The 15172-nt window shown below is 38.6% G+C and overlaps 1 protein-coding gene across 2 annotated transcripts in view; it reads left to right on the forward strand.

The window, feature by feature from the left end:
- Positions 1-14529, forward strand: part of ccdc186 (coiled-coil domain-containing protein 186) — a 34885-nt gene extending 20356 nt beyond the window's left edge. For both annotated transcript variants that reach the window (XM_084740936.1, XM_084740937.1), the window contains exons 15-16: positions 6043-6262; positions 11286-14529. In XM_084740936.1, the coding sequence (XP_084597062.1) occupies positions 6043-6262; positions 11286-11369 (304 nt within the window). In that variant the 3' untranslated portion in view covers positions 11370-14529. The remainder of the gene's footprint in view (positions 1-6042; positions 6263-11285) is intronic.
- Positions 14530-15172: the final 643 nt, after the last annotated feature.

A 15172-nucleotide genomic window follows, 5' to 3' on the forward strand; every position in this document is an offset into this window, starting at 1 on the left:
TTGACATCACTCCCAAAAGGCAAAAAAGCATTTATGTAACAATACCAAAAATACAATGATAAATATTCCATGATACAGTATTTATAGTGATATTATGAAACAAAGGAAACTGACAACTTGAACATTTTTCTTTATTAAATAATAAATCTAATGTATACAGTATTTTTCATTTATTTTCCCTTAAACTTAACATGCTTCTGCTTTCCTTCTTTGATAAAATAAAACAAAAGTAGCCAGCCATGACCCAAACACAAGCAAAAATTTGCCATGAATTGTCTTCGGCAGTAAATGTTGCAAAACAGAAGCAATTGCAGCAGTCATTAGCAGTCCTTTCATACAATAAAATAATGTTTATGCTAGATAATGCTTATGGTAGATATCATCGAAATACAGTATGGTATTGAAACATTCTCTTAGAAAGAAAATGCTTTTAAGCAGATTCAGGATGCTCAGCAACAAAGTTCAAGTGCCAAATACTCTGTATACTGATACCTGGCATTTGGTTTTAGTAATGCAGGTAGATGTACTGAATTGATAATAAATAATAATTTATTAGATTATAATGTAATGTTTTTGTTTGACTCAAATTTTCTTCATATTTTCCTCACATTTAAACTAAATATTTATACAATACCTCACTCCCTGGTTTCCTGGTGCTTCACCTGACCTTGACAAACAGTAAATGCTTACACACACAGTTTATGGCCTCCTACCTTCTGAGTCTCTGTCATATTTAGATTCTAACTTATGCACCGCACTTCTTATTCTTGACAAACTTCACTCAGAAGCTATTTATAGTCGAGCTGATCGTAGAAAGAACACATCAGTATGGATCCTTAATGACTTTCCATCCATATTCATGATCATCACGTAAACTAAAGAGACAGCGTGAAGGACTTTGTAGCTATCTTAATCACATCACCACTTTATGTATAGGTTAGGCCTTGAGGTGGACTCTGGGCCGGTGCCAGGCTAAAACGGGATGTGAATATGAAATATGGAAAGATTTTTTTTAGATGTCTCCAAACACTTCATTAAAGTTCTTGTTGCCAGTTGATAGGTTGGATGATTCCACTTGGATCATCCCACTTCTCATTTGTGCCACGGCTATACACTTGAATTGAATGCATTAGCCTCAACCTACATTCAAGAGTTAAAATTGAGGACGAATCCCACGGTTGCCGGACTAAATTTAGCTCTTGTCAAATCTCAGCTAAGCAGGGGGTGTTGCACTACCCAGAATGAGGATGTGAATTTGTCCTTCTTGCCTTTCTGTTCCTATCCCTTCAGGACAGCCTGGTGAACACTGATGAGCTAACTGTAAGCCTGGAGCAAGTGATGAATTAAGAGATGTGGATGCAGAAGCTTAGTGTGTCTCTGACAAAGGATAGTTAGTGGAAGAAAGTCAGTGGGCTAATGTTTAATTTCTGTTATCACATTCATGCCTTTCTGTTGTATGATCAAAGCAGCTCATTTACTGTAGGAGTATACCAACTATTTTCCAAAGAATATAGAGTCATGAAGTAGAATGAGATATTTCAGGTACCCCTGTACAGGAAGGTGCATTTCACTTAAAAACATCCAATCACAGTGCTTAAAATTCTGTCTCTAATCGCAAGGCGAAAGCTTAAGATGTGCAGTTGAGAAAACTGATAAGTGCTATGCTATTGTTTTTTTGTAAATATACACTAATTCCAAATTTGATGCCTACAGCACTTTCCAAAAAAGTTGGGACAGGAGCATATGTACTACTGTGTAACATCACATTTTCTTTAAGCAACCCTCAGTAAGGGTAACTGAGAACACTCTGTTGAAGTTTTGAAAGTAAAATTCTTTCCCATTCTTGCTTGATATGCTCCATTTTTACATTTTTCGCCTCATAATGCAACACACATTTTCAATGGGAGACAGGTCTGGACTGCGGACAGGCCAGTCTGAACTCTTTTCCTACAGTGTCACGCTGTTGAAACACATGCAGAATGTCTCTTGGCATTTTCTTGCTGAAATAAGCTGGGACGTCCGGGAAAACAATGTCATCTGTATGGCAGCATATGTTGCTCCAAAACCTGTATGTATCTTTCAGCATTAATGGGGGCTTCACAGATTTGACAGTTAGCCATGATGCCATGGGCATTAACACACTCCCATACCATCACGGGTGCTGGCTTTTGAACTTAGTATCCTTTTCCATCCTGTGAATGACTGAGACTTCCACAACTTTCACAGTCTTTTGTTGCTCCTGTCCCAACTTTTTTGGAATGTGTTGCAGGCATCAATTTCAGAATGACAGTGTGTTTGCAAAAATCAAAGTAAAGCGGTTTGATCATTAGCTATCTTGTCGAGGCTGAAAAGGATTTGCAAATCATTTCTGTTTTTATTTACGTATTAGAAAGTGTCCCAACTTTTTTTTTTAATCAGGGCTGTAAATATATGCAGCTTAATCCAGTTAACGTTTAGATTCTGGGTCAAGCAGGACATTCATGTGAATTCAAAGTCGGTTCATTGGCTGCGGTTTTCATACAGTATACATGATGTGTATTAAATGAGCTAAAACATGCAGAAATGGCAGCGTCCTTCAAGGGCAATGATGTCCGTCCTTCATAGCCCACACCTGGTTATTATGACTATTAAGTCTAAATGGTCCATTTGTGTGACTTGAATTCAAATGATGCTGATACAAAGCAGGAGGAGGTCTTCTGCTCAGGAGGTGTAGATGGCAGTTTATTTTGAGAACATCCCTTTTTCTCTGTTGGGTTTGTAATCAGTGGAAACTGCAAATCACAGGAATACGAGCTTTGTTGTAGGCTATTATGGCTCCACACCTGCTAAATGTGTTAAGACAATTATCTTCTCAAGGTTATCTGGGATTCCTGTCCCGCCATCAGTCTGGCTTTGGGTTTCTTGATGCTTTTGATATGCAAGTCAGTGCCTGTGATGTTGGATGAGGATATATTTAGATTTCTTAAGATTTGATCGCAAGTAACAAAATTTATCAAGCAACAAAAAGCCTTTAACATAAAACTGAGAGACGACTGTAAATTTATGGTTTCAGCCTGTGTAGCTCTTATTATGATTAAGATAAAACATAGCTTTGATAACTGAAAGTTTTTCAGACAGCAGGCATTTCTTTCTTTCTTTGCATCTTCTCTTTCTTTCTTGCCACTTTTTGCGCACACAGTTAAGCCTTAAGAAGTATACTTCCAGTGTGGTCCGACACATTTCCGAGAGCTGCACCGCCACCTTCCTTCATGCATGCTTGACTTGCAGCCCTCATTGCTTACACTCTCTCAGCTGGTGAGAAAAAAGGGCACATCACTCATAAATTCAAAAATAAGTCATCATCTTGCTTACTCACGATCTGCTGCTCGCATCCCTGCCCTCCACTGACTCCTGCATGCCATTCAGCGCAGCCATGTGGCCACATCCTTAATTTCTGTCACTTTTTTGTTTTTACTAAACACTGTCGTGACGGAACTGGGGTCCAAATATGGACCCTTGCAAGTCTAGTCAGAGGTAAGTCTCATTTTATGTCTGTGCAAGCCCAGGTGTTGTGTGTCTATGTGTATGGCTGGGGACAATTTATGATGGTGGCTTCTTTGTAGTGCTTGCATAGTTCATGTATCATTTTAATTTTTTGCACCATAGACTTTTTTACTCTGTTAGTGCATACACTGCAACACCCAGATTTTATCCTCCCTCCTTCAGCGTACACTTGTGTACAGTTGGCAGATGTAAATGGTTAGTTTGGATTTTTTGAAGTGGTTTTGTATGTGATACTTATCTATAGTCAGTGTATTACCTACATTAGATGGAGGTTTGAACAGCTGCAGTTTGAAGAAACAGAGGGAGCACCTAAAAAAGGTGTACACTATATTTAAAATATGTTCACAGTTTTACCTGACCGTCAGACATTCTTTTACAACAGGAAACTACTGATATAAATGCAAGATGTTGCTCTCTCTTTCCCTCAACCAGACTCCATTGGCCAAATTACTAATTTTATCATGCAGAACACAGGAGTCACTCATCCATTGCCTTGATTGGTTAATTTGTTTGTGCTTTTGTGAGACTTCTGGGAATCCAAACTAACCTTTTGAAAACACTGAAGTCACAAAACAGCAAACAACCTAACAGATTGAGTTAGCAGAAGACAAGCAACTCGTGTTCTTTGAGGTAAAATTACTGACTTTGGTTATTTGATGGCAAGGTTAAGTGGTGAAGATATTCAAAATATAGCATACACCTAAGCATGCCCTGTTCCTACATCAGTACTTCTAGTGTAATACACTGGCTATAGATAAGTTCCTCATACAACCTCACTTCAGAAAAATACAATCTGTGCCTTTGATAGCTTCCTTCAAGGTAAAATACTGATAAATGTTTTTGCATTTTAAGGAGGTGTGAGACTCATGTGTCCCAGACTGCTGCATGCTCAGTAGCATGTGCAACATATTTCTGCTATTTTATCCTGGTAATGAGTATTCTATTAATGCATGATATATTCTGCAACCCAGTCACTGGCATGTTTTCAGCCCCTCAAGATCTCCTTCACAACAGTAAAAAAAAAGCCTTCCTAAACAAGAATATTTAAAAGCAGCAGGATCTTTTTTTAGTCACTTATCCCCAGTGGATCTTGGCGCTTAACATTTAAAGAGGCCACTTGAAATCTGTAATGGTTAAGATCCATAAAATTGACTTGTTATACATTGTGTATCTGCACAGAGCAGTTCTATAGAAGGCCATTACCTCGCAGTAAAGGGATATACTGAAGGATGTAGTACACAAACTGTTTGTTTTCATTTTTGGTAATTCTGGACTTGTTTTTATTCTTGTTTTTAATTTGTTCTAGCTGGATCATGATCAGTAGTAGTAGTAGTAGTTGTAATAGTTGTAGTCGTAGAAATTGCAACATTAGGTATTTTCCTCTAGTGTCTCTGCACTTGTCCTCTTGAGAATCTGTCAGCTATACAAGTTAAACTTTTGTAGAAAGTACATTTTTTTTATTGAGTTTAAATCTTACTGCTGCATCTCACTAAACAGTCATGAATGTCCTTTTGAGCAGAGCTTGTCTTGTAGCTATCTTCCTTTAAAAGTCACTCTCAGACATACCCTGAATTTGAACTAAACAATGCCAGTATAGGGCTGAATGCTTCAGGTTATTTCTTAAGCTATAAAATATTGATTGCCCACCCATCTCAGCAGATGTTTAGGAGGTTGTTGACCTTTTCTGCAGGATCTTACACAACCCTCTTCACCTGCCCACAAATTCCAACCCTCTACACATTTCGCTTTATCTTTGTTGCCTGGAGTTTGGGCCAAGCGTCCTCATTCTTATCGCAGTAGACATGCACAGAAAAAAAAAAAGTTTCACACACTAATTTCCTTAACCGTCTCCTTCAGCTTTAATAGTGCTCTGTATCATTTCTCCTTCTCTTTGGCCACATATTAAAAAAGATAATAATGTAGGAGTCAGTAAGGCATTTGAATCACAGTGTTGTCTCTCTACTTTAAATAGAGACTTGCATGTCAGTGTTCTCTCGTCCGCACTGGGAAAGTTGGAGTTTAGAGTTGTTAAGCTAATGAATTCTCTTCTCTCCTTCTCTCTGACACAAACACAGCTTAACCTTGACACTATTGTTATTGAGACGGAAATGGATTATGATCCTAAAGATTTATTTTACTTTCACACTCACATAGTTGATTAATTGAGTCCAGGCAGCCCATTCTAATGTCGCCGTTCTCATTACCTTTCTTTCTCTGCTTGGCACAATGATCTGTCTAACTATGACTGAATGTATCCAGTGCACATGAGTTCAATAAGCTATCCCACTGGAATTACTATTCTAGAAACGTCCTCCGCTTTTGCTGCTGGAAACCGTTTTATTGCTCTGTAGGAGCTCTCCGTGCTCCTACCTATAAATCCCACTTTCTCAATTTTCTTTGCTCAACAGACTCCAGCCGCGGCCATGCATTCATTTCGTTTCCCTCCTCCTTGTTGAAGCGCACTGTTTGACTCATCTCCTCCCCCTTTCCTCCCCACAGAATTATCCAGAGCTATGTGCTAAGAGAGGAGTCAGGGGCCCTCTCATCAGAGGCATCAGACATTAACAAGGCCCACCTGAGCCGACGGGGGGGCATCATGGCTTCGCTGTACACCTCCCACCCGGCAGACAGCGGACTGACCCTGGACCTGTCACTGGAGATCAACAGGAAACTGCAGGCTGTGTTGGAGGACACACTGCTAAAGAACATCACCCTGAAGGTGAGTTCTGCCCGAGCAAGCATCATACCCCATAAGAAATGAGCTCCAAATGTAGAAAAAGCTGCTTTACATGTGTTGGTCATATTGATGATGTGTGCAGTTTTCTTCAAAGCCTCTTAATTTGCACTGAGTGTATAATTAGTTGACCTGAGTAGATAATTAATTGGCTGTGTCAGTGTCAGTGCTCCACCTTCAGAGCCACACAGCGTGATGGGACTGCCAATGTGTGCATGTGTTGCCCTCAGTCAAATCCAAATACATAAAGCTCTCTTGTGAGTTATTTAAGGCTGAACTAGTTTGAAAAATTAATTGCAATTATTTTTACTGATTTTACAATTGCAATATGAGTTAGGGCAGTGTTGTGCATTAACACACCAACTTGAACTTGAACTTGAACATTGAACGTGCTCATGTTTTCAGTTCATCAGTTTGAAACTAATGAACATGAATGTGCTGTAAGGTGCGTTTCATTTGAACTGGAGAGCTGGAAAAAAAGTTTTTTGTTGGTATTTAAACACTATGTTTGTATTCAAGTCTGTTGTCAGTAATAGTCTAAAATGTTTTCATTGGAAAACACTGTGGTGTGATATTGTGGGGATCTGTACCAAACAAAGATATATGTTTCTTTTTGTTTTTTTTGTTTTTTTCTTAAGTCTGTAGAATATGATGTGCAGGCCAGGGCATCTCTGCAGCACAACAATAATTAATTTAAAATGGTATTTGGATACATGTCTTGTGCCTCCTGTCATTTGAAAATGACAGTAGACCATATTGCAGTGTTGATCAGATTTTGGTTAATTGTTCAGCTGTAGAGTTGATGTCAGGTGGCTTCACAGTTTAGTATGTTACAATACACATAAATTATAAATACTGTGCACAACAGTATTTATAATCCATGTGGCCCTCATCATAGCATTGAGCTCTTAATGACTAATCAGTTGATCAATATCGATTAATCAAAAATGATACATCAGAGAGTGAGGAAGGCAGTTGACAAATTAGCTAGTTACCCACTCTATTGTTTACTATTTACATCACTTGTGAAGGAGCACAGTTTTTCATTGCGGTTTGCTACAAGTTCTGTTAGACAATGAAGACAACAACTCTCATGATCCCACACTACACATCATCAGACGCTGCCTTTTGTTATTGTTTTGTTTGAGAGACTCCTATAAGCAGAAATTCAAGAACTTGAATCAATCTTTTTTTGATGTTAAAAAAAAAAATAGAAATATTCTTTAGTATGAGACATTTTCACTCATGTATCTAAAATGAACTGAGAATTTAATACATAGTGCAATCAGGAATTTAATGACCGATAAGTGCCCAGTCTTAAAAATGCATGATAATAAGGATTTTGATTTTTCCTCTCTCTGAAAACTACACACCTACACCAGCCCAGAAGACTGCAGGATCCCTGGGTACCTCTACTGTAGCACTTTCTGCACAATGTTTGAACTACTCATGCAGAATACTGATGGGGAGCCTCATTTAGTTCTTTTGCCCTGCAAAGTGATGGTGATCCAGTATCACAGCCACCCTGTGATACCTGAGATACCGATCTTTAACTAACGATTTTTGCTAATCTCCCCTAAACCCATTTCTATGAGAAAGCAAAGCTTTGTACTCAGTGCAGACTACCATTCTGGGATATCCACGATCTGACCTTCACCTGAACATGTGTTGTTGATCAGACATCTGAGAGGTTTCTTTGTGATTCAGATTTTGATTTCTGCTGAAACATTTTAGGTGCCTTTACTTCGTATAAATCAAATAATTTCGAAATGAAATCAACAATTGTACGTTGTTGTGTCTGCTCTATATTTGTCTCATAGTCGACACCGTTGCTTGAATGCTTGTCTGAGGAACTTGAATTTGCTTTAAATATGTTATCTTGATTAATGGTGAATATTGTTTGTTGATTTAAATCAAAACGGGTGTAGAACACAAAATAAACCATTAAGTTTATGTAAGCAAAACAAGTCATTTTTTTAATAAAGTAGTCCCATAACAACTGCACAGGAAAAAATGTAAATAAATCTAAAAGTTAAAAAGTCAATTAATATTGTCTAAACAAATTTTCTTCAACAACAACAGTACAGGGAAGGTAATAAAATACTGTACTGACAATAGGAATGGGGACTGTGAAGCCAGCTGCTACAATTTTTTTGTCCAGTGAGGTTATCTGACATTTGGGTCATATCTCCCAAACCTTTAAAGTCAGCCACAACATTTACCACAGTATCTGTACGTGACTTTTTGTTTTATGTGTGTCAGGACAGTTTCCTTGTTGGATTGTCTATCAGCTACTTAAGTTCTTAGAGAGGTAAGATGTTAGAAATCAAGGTCTAATTCAGAACCTGCATTATTGATGCTATTGCTAAGTAAGGAAACTGTGTCCCGCTGTAACTGAGACGTGTTTTTCCTGCTTACTAGTTCATCATCTGAAATAGTTGATTTAAGCTCTCATTCACGCGGTTCATCCTCCTTCAGCCCTTGTGTGTATGTGAGCTTAGTTCAGCTTCTGCACCTGAGGGTCTTTTGATCATTCAGTTAAATGAAGATTACACCTGAAACTATTTTCTCATGTGTTAGTAGTAAATGATTGAATCCGTTCCACTTCTCAGCTCTCAGTTAACAGCAGTAGCCTGTCTCAAGAGGTGATGTGGCCAGATGATGCACTGTGCTCTTAAGAAAATGAAGCACCAGGATGGCTGCAGCCTGCTGTGACTAGTTTATTTCTACCCAATGAAAAATGCTCAGTTCCCAGATTCACCTTGTTAAAGGTTTAACCACACAGCTGGAGTGTGTATACAATTATTTGTCCCATATTGTCCTCAGTATTTATGTAGGTAGTTTTGGATTTGATTTACTTACCTCTATATGCATTTCATCTAGGTTTACAACAAACAGTTATTTTCATTATTGTTTAGGATATAAAATGTCAAAATGCTCATCACAAAGAGCTCAGAGTGACATCTTGAAATTGCTTCTTTTGTCCAATAGCAGTCCAAAATCAAATTCTCACATTTAAGAAGCTGAAACCATTAAATGTTTGACATTTTTGCATTAAGATGATTGAAACGATAATCGATTGTCAGAATTGTTGGTGACCAGCCAAATTTAATATCGATTGGCTAATCCATTAATCAACTAATTGTTACAGCTTTAATTTAATCACTGCTTGAGAGTTTAACATAAAACACTGTTTCTGTTGATTGTTCCATTGTTCATAAAAAATTGATTAGTACAACTTTAAGTTTGTCCATTGATAAAAGGAAAATCATCTTGTTATATTTTTAGATTACTTGCTGATCCATTAGAACCAGAGAAATCTGCCAGCTCATATTTTCCTTTGCTCTGGCAGATACAGATAATTCACAGTTATGAATGAGTCCAGCGATGCCAGGCTATCAGATTTCATGTGGATTAGTCTCGATGTATATCAGTTGGTGTGTTTACTTGAGGAAGAATTAATAATATTGGTGAGTCACAGCACATTTACCTCTGTCTGCTTCCAAAGTCAGTGTGCAATACATGCTTTATGTGCTGCAATACAACTAACTTATTTTTCAGCATTTCTACATACTGAGAAGTGTCAAATGCATCTTGAATCCACATCAAATACAGTGGACAGCAGGCTGATGCAACATAAAGATAATAGAAAGATAAAACATTTAAATATTTATTAAAGCTTCCCAAGCGCCCACATGAACGTGGCCAAGTGTCAAATCGTGTTTCCATCTTGTCTGCATGTATTGTTACAGCCTCTTTGATGTTTGCTCTATTAGCCTTTTTGTTTAGGGTGGCACATTAGATGGTTTAATAAATACAGTCATATTTTGCCAACAAGCAGCTTTCTGTTGTCTTTATATTGTGTCAAATCTGTCCTAAAGACACCTTACATAAAACCTAGATGAGACAATAAATAATAAGGAACGTGGGAGTATTTTCTGGCAGTGACTTTTCTTTCTGTGTATGAAAGATGATTGGCAGTGAACATAAAGTAATGATCTAAAAACGCACAACATGTGCACAGTGAATTGACAATAGAACAAAACTCTGGGACGAAGCCAAATTAAGGCTTCATATTTACTGTGACTGAAAATTTACCCTTTTTATTCCTCCTGTTATTGTCACTGAATGGTCCAGTGTGTCAAATGTGAAGGGATCTATTGGCAGAAAGGGAATATAATATTCATTAATATGTGCTCATTAGTGTATAATCACCTGAAAATAATTCTGGTGTTTTTGTTACCTAAAAATGAGCCGTTATATCTACAGAGGGCATAGGTCCTCTTCCATGGAGATAGCCAGGTTGAATCGCCATGTTTTTACAGTAGCCCATAATGGACAAACTGAACACTGGCTATAGATACAGCCTTGCATGAGTTTGGCTGCCACCTTAGGTTGGAAGGGAAGGGTGAGGCAAGTTGGTTGCAATGTTATCCAGCCCTCCACTAGATGGTACTAATTGGGCTTTTCCATTGTCACTTTTGGCCATGCTGAGTTAACCAACCAACCTGCCTCCACGCGGGTTGTAATGTTGTCTCGCCCATGGCGTTCAACCCATAATGACCCCCACACACCTCCCTCTCAAACAAGCGTTTCTTATGAGGCTCAACTCCTGTCCAGGAAAGCAGAGCACTACTTTTGTAGCTTCTAACTGAATCTCTGTGGTTTCTCTCCTGCATTGCTGTTTGAACTTTCATGCATCTGTTTTATTTTGCTGTTTCATGTTCACTTTCAGCTGTACTGGAGTCATGTTAAGCTAGCGGTGAACCCCCAACATTTCCTGATTTTGATGTTTCATAGTAAAAGCTTTTAGATAACAAAATAACAGGACTTTTATTGTGACGAATTTACAGGATATGAAACTTATTTATCCACAGCCACGTGAAGTGGGTATTAATGATAAGACACACCTTCAAGCCAGAGCATGTATATGGAAAAGGTACTTAAATCCTTCACACTGGTCCTTTAAATGTTTTATTTGAGTCTAAAAGTCTTCACTCTCTTACAGGAGAATCTTCAGACGCTGGGATCTGAGATCGAGAGGCTTATCAAACAGCAGAGAGATCCTGAGGACGGCACAAGGAGGAAGTGACACAACCATGTCACAGGACAGAGAAAATGAAGGACCAAGAAGTACTTGAGGAATCTTCAACCCGCCATTTCTGAAGGAACAGCAAAAGAAGCGCATTCATTCTCCAAACATATTAAGTAGCAAATTGAATGTTGTAAAGTGCCAGTAGCACCCCAGGCTGCTTTTTGGAGGACCTCCTGAACTTTCTGTCCATTTGGTGTCTGAACTTACTTGAACTGTCATTATTCCATACATATTTTAACATCTCTGTTTCGTCCTCGAACACAACCAATCTTCCTCTGGCAAACATCCGTCTCCTCTGAGCCTTCTAAGATAAAAACTCTTCGGGCCAGTTGCTTCGAGCTCGAAAGTCTGACTGCCTTGGAAACCAATTGACTGAAGATGCCATAATTGTGAATGTATAGCAAAATCTACCTGAAAAATAGTCAAAACACAACATATTTGCCAATTAATTCATCCTATAAAAAAATAGACTGGTGTATGTGTCTCATCACAGTAACTCACAGCTCTTATCATCTTCCAGTAAGTAAACTGAGATGATCATCGCCCAGCATGCTCTCTCTACTTGTCTCCTCTCATCCGCCAATAAGCCAAATGTATTTTTGAAAGACTCCTCCTTCAGCTCGACTACATGGCACTACATATGCGAAGCAAGAAGTAGAAATCAGCCCCGGCTTGCGGGGGACCTTGCGTGCCACCTGCACATTCTTCATCATATTTTGCTCTGCACAGCCAGCACTTACAGACCGAGCTGGTGGAGCAAGGTGCCTCGCATCAGCAGACCCACCCATCTGTGTGACACCGGTGCTAGATTTAAAGGAAGTAAACTGTGTCTTTGCAGCCATCTCTGTGGAAGTATCCTTGTGTTAAGCTGTGTAAAACTGAAGAAAATCTATGACAAATATAATATCATGATAAGGCTGAAATGTAGAGCTGGTCTTTAGCCATTTTGAATGTGATTTTTAATTTATTTTCATTTTTGTTGGCTTAAAAATTAATTTCTATTTTAGTAAGTCTGGTCATCCATCTTTGTTTTTTATGTTCATGTTATTCTAAAGCTTTCTTTTAGAATTTTGCTCTTTGTTCTTAATTTAAAAGAATGAATACCTTGAATATTTTTGCTTTTGCATCACTGTAATATAGTCAGTGTCTTGGCTACAGGAGATGTTAGTCCACTTGCCCCCAGATTGAGAATCAAAGAGGGGTACTAGCACAGAAGCTAAGAAATGTACTGCTGAGGACAGGGTCAGCCGTAAAACATATTTTAGCCACTTAAAAAAAGGTCAACCTAAAAAAAAGTCTGTCAATTCAAGTGCTCGCTATATTTCCACAATCTTACCTTGCCGTCAGCCTTTTTGACAGGAAACCACCGTTATATAAACCAAGTGCTGCTCTCTCTTTAACTCAAGCTAACTCCTTTTGCAAAAACATTCATTTTACCTTGCAGAACATAGGAGTCACTGGTCTACCACTGCCTCGGTTGGTTGGTTTCTTTTTTTGTTAGTGTGATTTCAGTGAATCCAAAAACACTGAACAATGATACAAACAAGCTAACTAATCAAGGCAGCAGTCGACCGGCAACTCCCATGTCTGGTTGATTTGGTGAGACTGATATTTGGGTTATATAACGAGGGTTTTCTGTCAGAAAAGACTGTGATAGCAAGGTAAAGCGGTGAAAATATCTCTAATATAGTGTACGCCTAAGCTGATGTTGATGTTTTTGGTGGCTAAAATACATTTTGCTGCTGGCCCTGTCCACAGCAATGGACTTTTCCGAAGCGGGAATGTTTTGACCGCCATCTACTGTAGCTAATACACTGACCCCATACAACCCCACTTCAAATGATCCACTATCCCTTTAAATGCTCCTGTTACAGGAACTTCATTATTACCAACTGTCAACAATTTCTCTTAATCAGACATGAGCATCTGAAAATGTTTATGTTTCAGCTTCCCTGACAGTGGTTTGTTAGCATCATCGTCATTCCTCATTTCAAACAGCAGGCACAGACATGCTAACAGCTCATAGAAAGTTTCTTTGCACTGTGTGCACAATAACATCTGGTGGAGGGGGAAAAAAGACAAAATGTTCAAGTATTCCTATCACACTCCTCTTTTTATTTTTCGTTATAGTGTCACTGAGTCCGTTGAAGTAAATCAAGTGGAGAGGAATCGGAGGGAGGACAGGAGATCTGTAGCTGTAGCTCAGGAAAGCCAATGGAACCTACAGACATATATCCAGGGACAAAGTGCAATGCTGTTCCTATAAGTGATTTTTTTTTTCTTTTGTTCTGAATGTGTTGCCAGCATACTGTTTTATATGAGTGTTTTTTGCTTGTGTATGTGCAACATGCGACTGTGCTGGTGTTCGAGTATTTAAAAGTGTCCAAATTGTGTGTGCGGCGCGTGCATGGCTGCATGTGTGCCTTTTTTTCCCTCCTCTCAAGCTTTTGTGTTTACACCTCGTGTACATGCTTCAGCTGTCAGGGCCAGCACTGTAGGCTTTTACCAGATTAACCATGAAGTTTGTTCCATAGGGGTACAAACAGGATTTGCATTTAGACCTGAGTCTGTCAGCCACATGAACGCACACACACACGCAGCTCAGTACCTCTCAGCCATACGCTATAATGCTTCTGGTTCTTATTTGCAGCTGTTTAGTCTGCACACACACTCACAAACACACAGCATGAAGGGTATAGAGCAGGCAACTAGTTTGATTCAACCATACTTAAGTTTTCCTTGGTCTTTATTTGATCTGGTTGCAGAAACTGTCACAAAAGATAAGCCTCCATTTCTCTTTTTCTTTTCCCCCCAATCAGAAACAGGCTTTTATGGGTCATGAATGGTTACAAGCCGATCCCCTTTGCGAACACCCTGAGGCTATGTTGAAATGGCCCACTACATGAATAGAGATGAAAGTTTCCAGGATTGAGGTCACGGAGTCCTTAAAGCCTCCCTGTTGCTCCAGTTGTTTGATGTACCTCTACAAAACTGATTTCTCTGCATCTTGGGATCAGTGTGTAAACGTGCAAACAGCAGATAACATCTTCATTCTCCTTGATAGTGAAACTTAGTGACCTTTTAAACTCCAAAAAGTTAATTAATGTTTAAATTTAGGCTCTTTTACCATCACACCAGTTGTTTATTTCAAACTTAATTCATCTGGATGTGTTTATGCATCTTAAAGGAGCAATATGTAGCAATTGTGCTGTATTAAGTGGGTTGAAATCCTATTTAATAACAGTCTATGGTTGAAGTGTTGTTTCTTCACACCCCCCACCTCTCCAGACTCAAGGAAGCTCAGGCAGGCTGCAGGAACACTGCAGGAGCACAAGACAAGCTCAACATTGTAAACTGGTTATAACAAATGACTATGAGTCCTAAACTAAGTTGATCTTCTGTTTATAGCTATTGTTTGTCAATGTGAAACTAAGCCCATTATCCTGAAAACAGCATTATAAATATCTACTCCTTCTAAAAGATTATTACTGATTTCATGTGACTCATAAATAGACACTTGCTCATTCAGCAAACATTCTGCATTCACGTTATCTCTAATTAATGTGAAACAGAAAATAATAACACAATAATAATAATAACACTTTTGAGCTGGAGTAGAAAGTTTAATGGTGGACAATGCAGCCAAAGCGCCGTTTTTTTAGAGAAGCGAGTATTTCAACTTGCCAATTTTCCTTAATCACTGATGACATATCATGGTCATTTTATGATTTATCACAGTAAATATATTACAGATTTCTCCTTTAAATGGTATGAAAATGAAGTGGTTGCTGCTGATTAGG

The sequence above is a fragment of the Lutjanus erythropterus genome, chromosome 17 (assembly GCF_056507025.1).
Source record: "Lutjanus erythropterus isolate fLutEry1 chromosome 17, fLutEry1.hap2, whole genome shotgun sequence".
NCBI lineage: Eukaryota > Metazoa > Chordata > Actinopteri > Lutjaniformes > Lutjanidae > Lutjanus > Lutjanus erythropterus.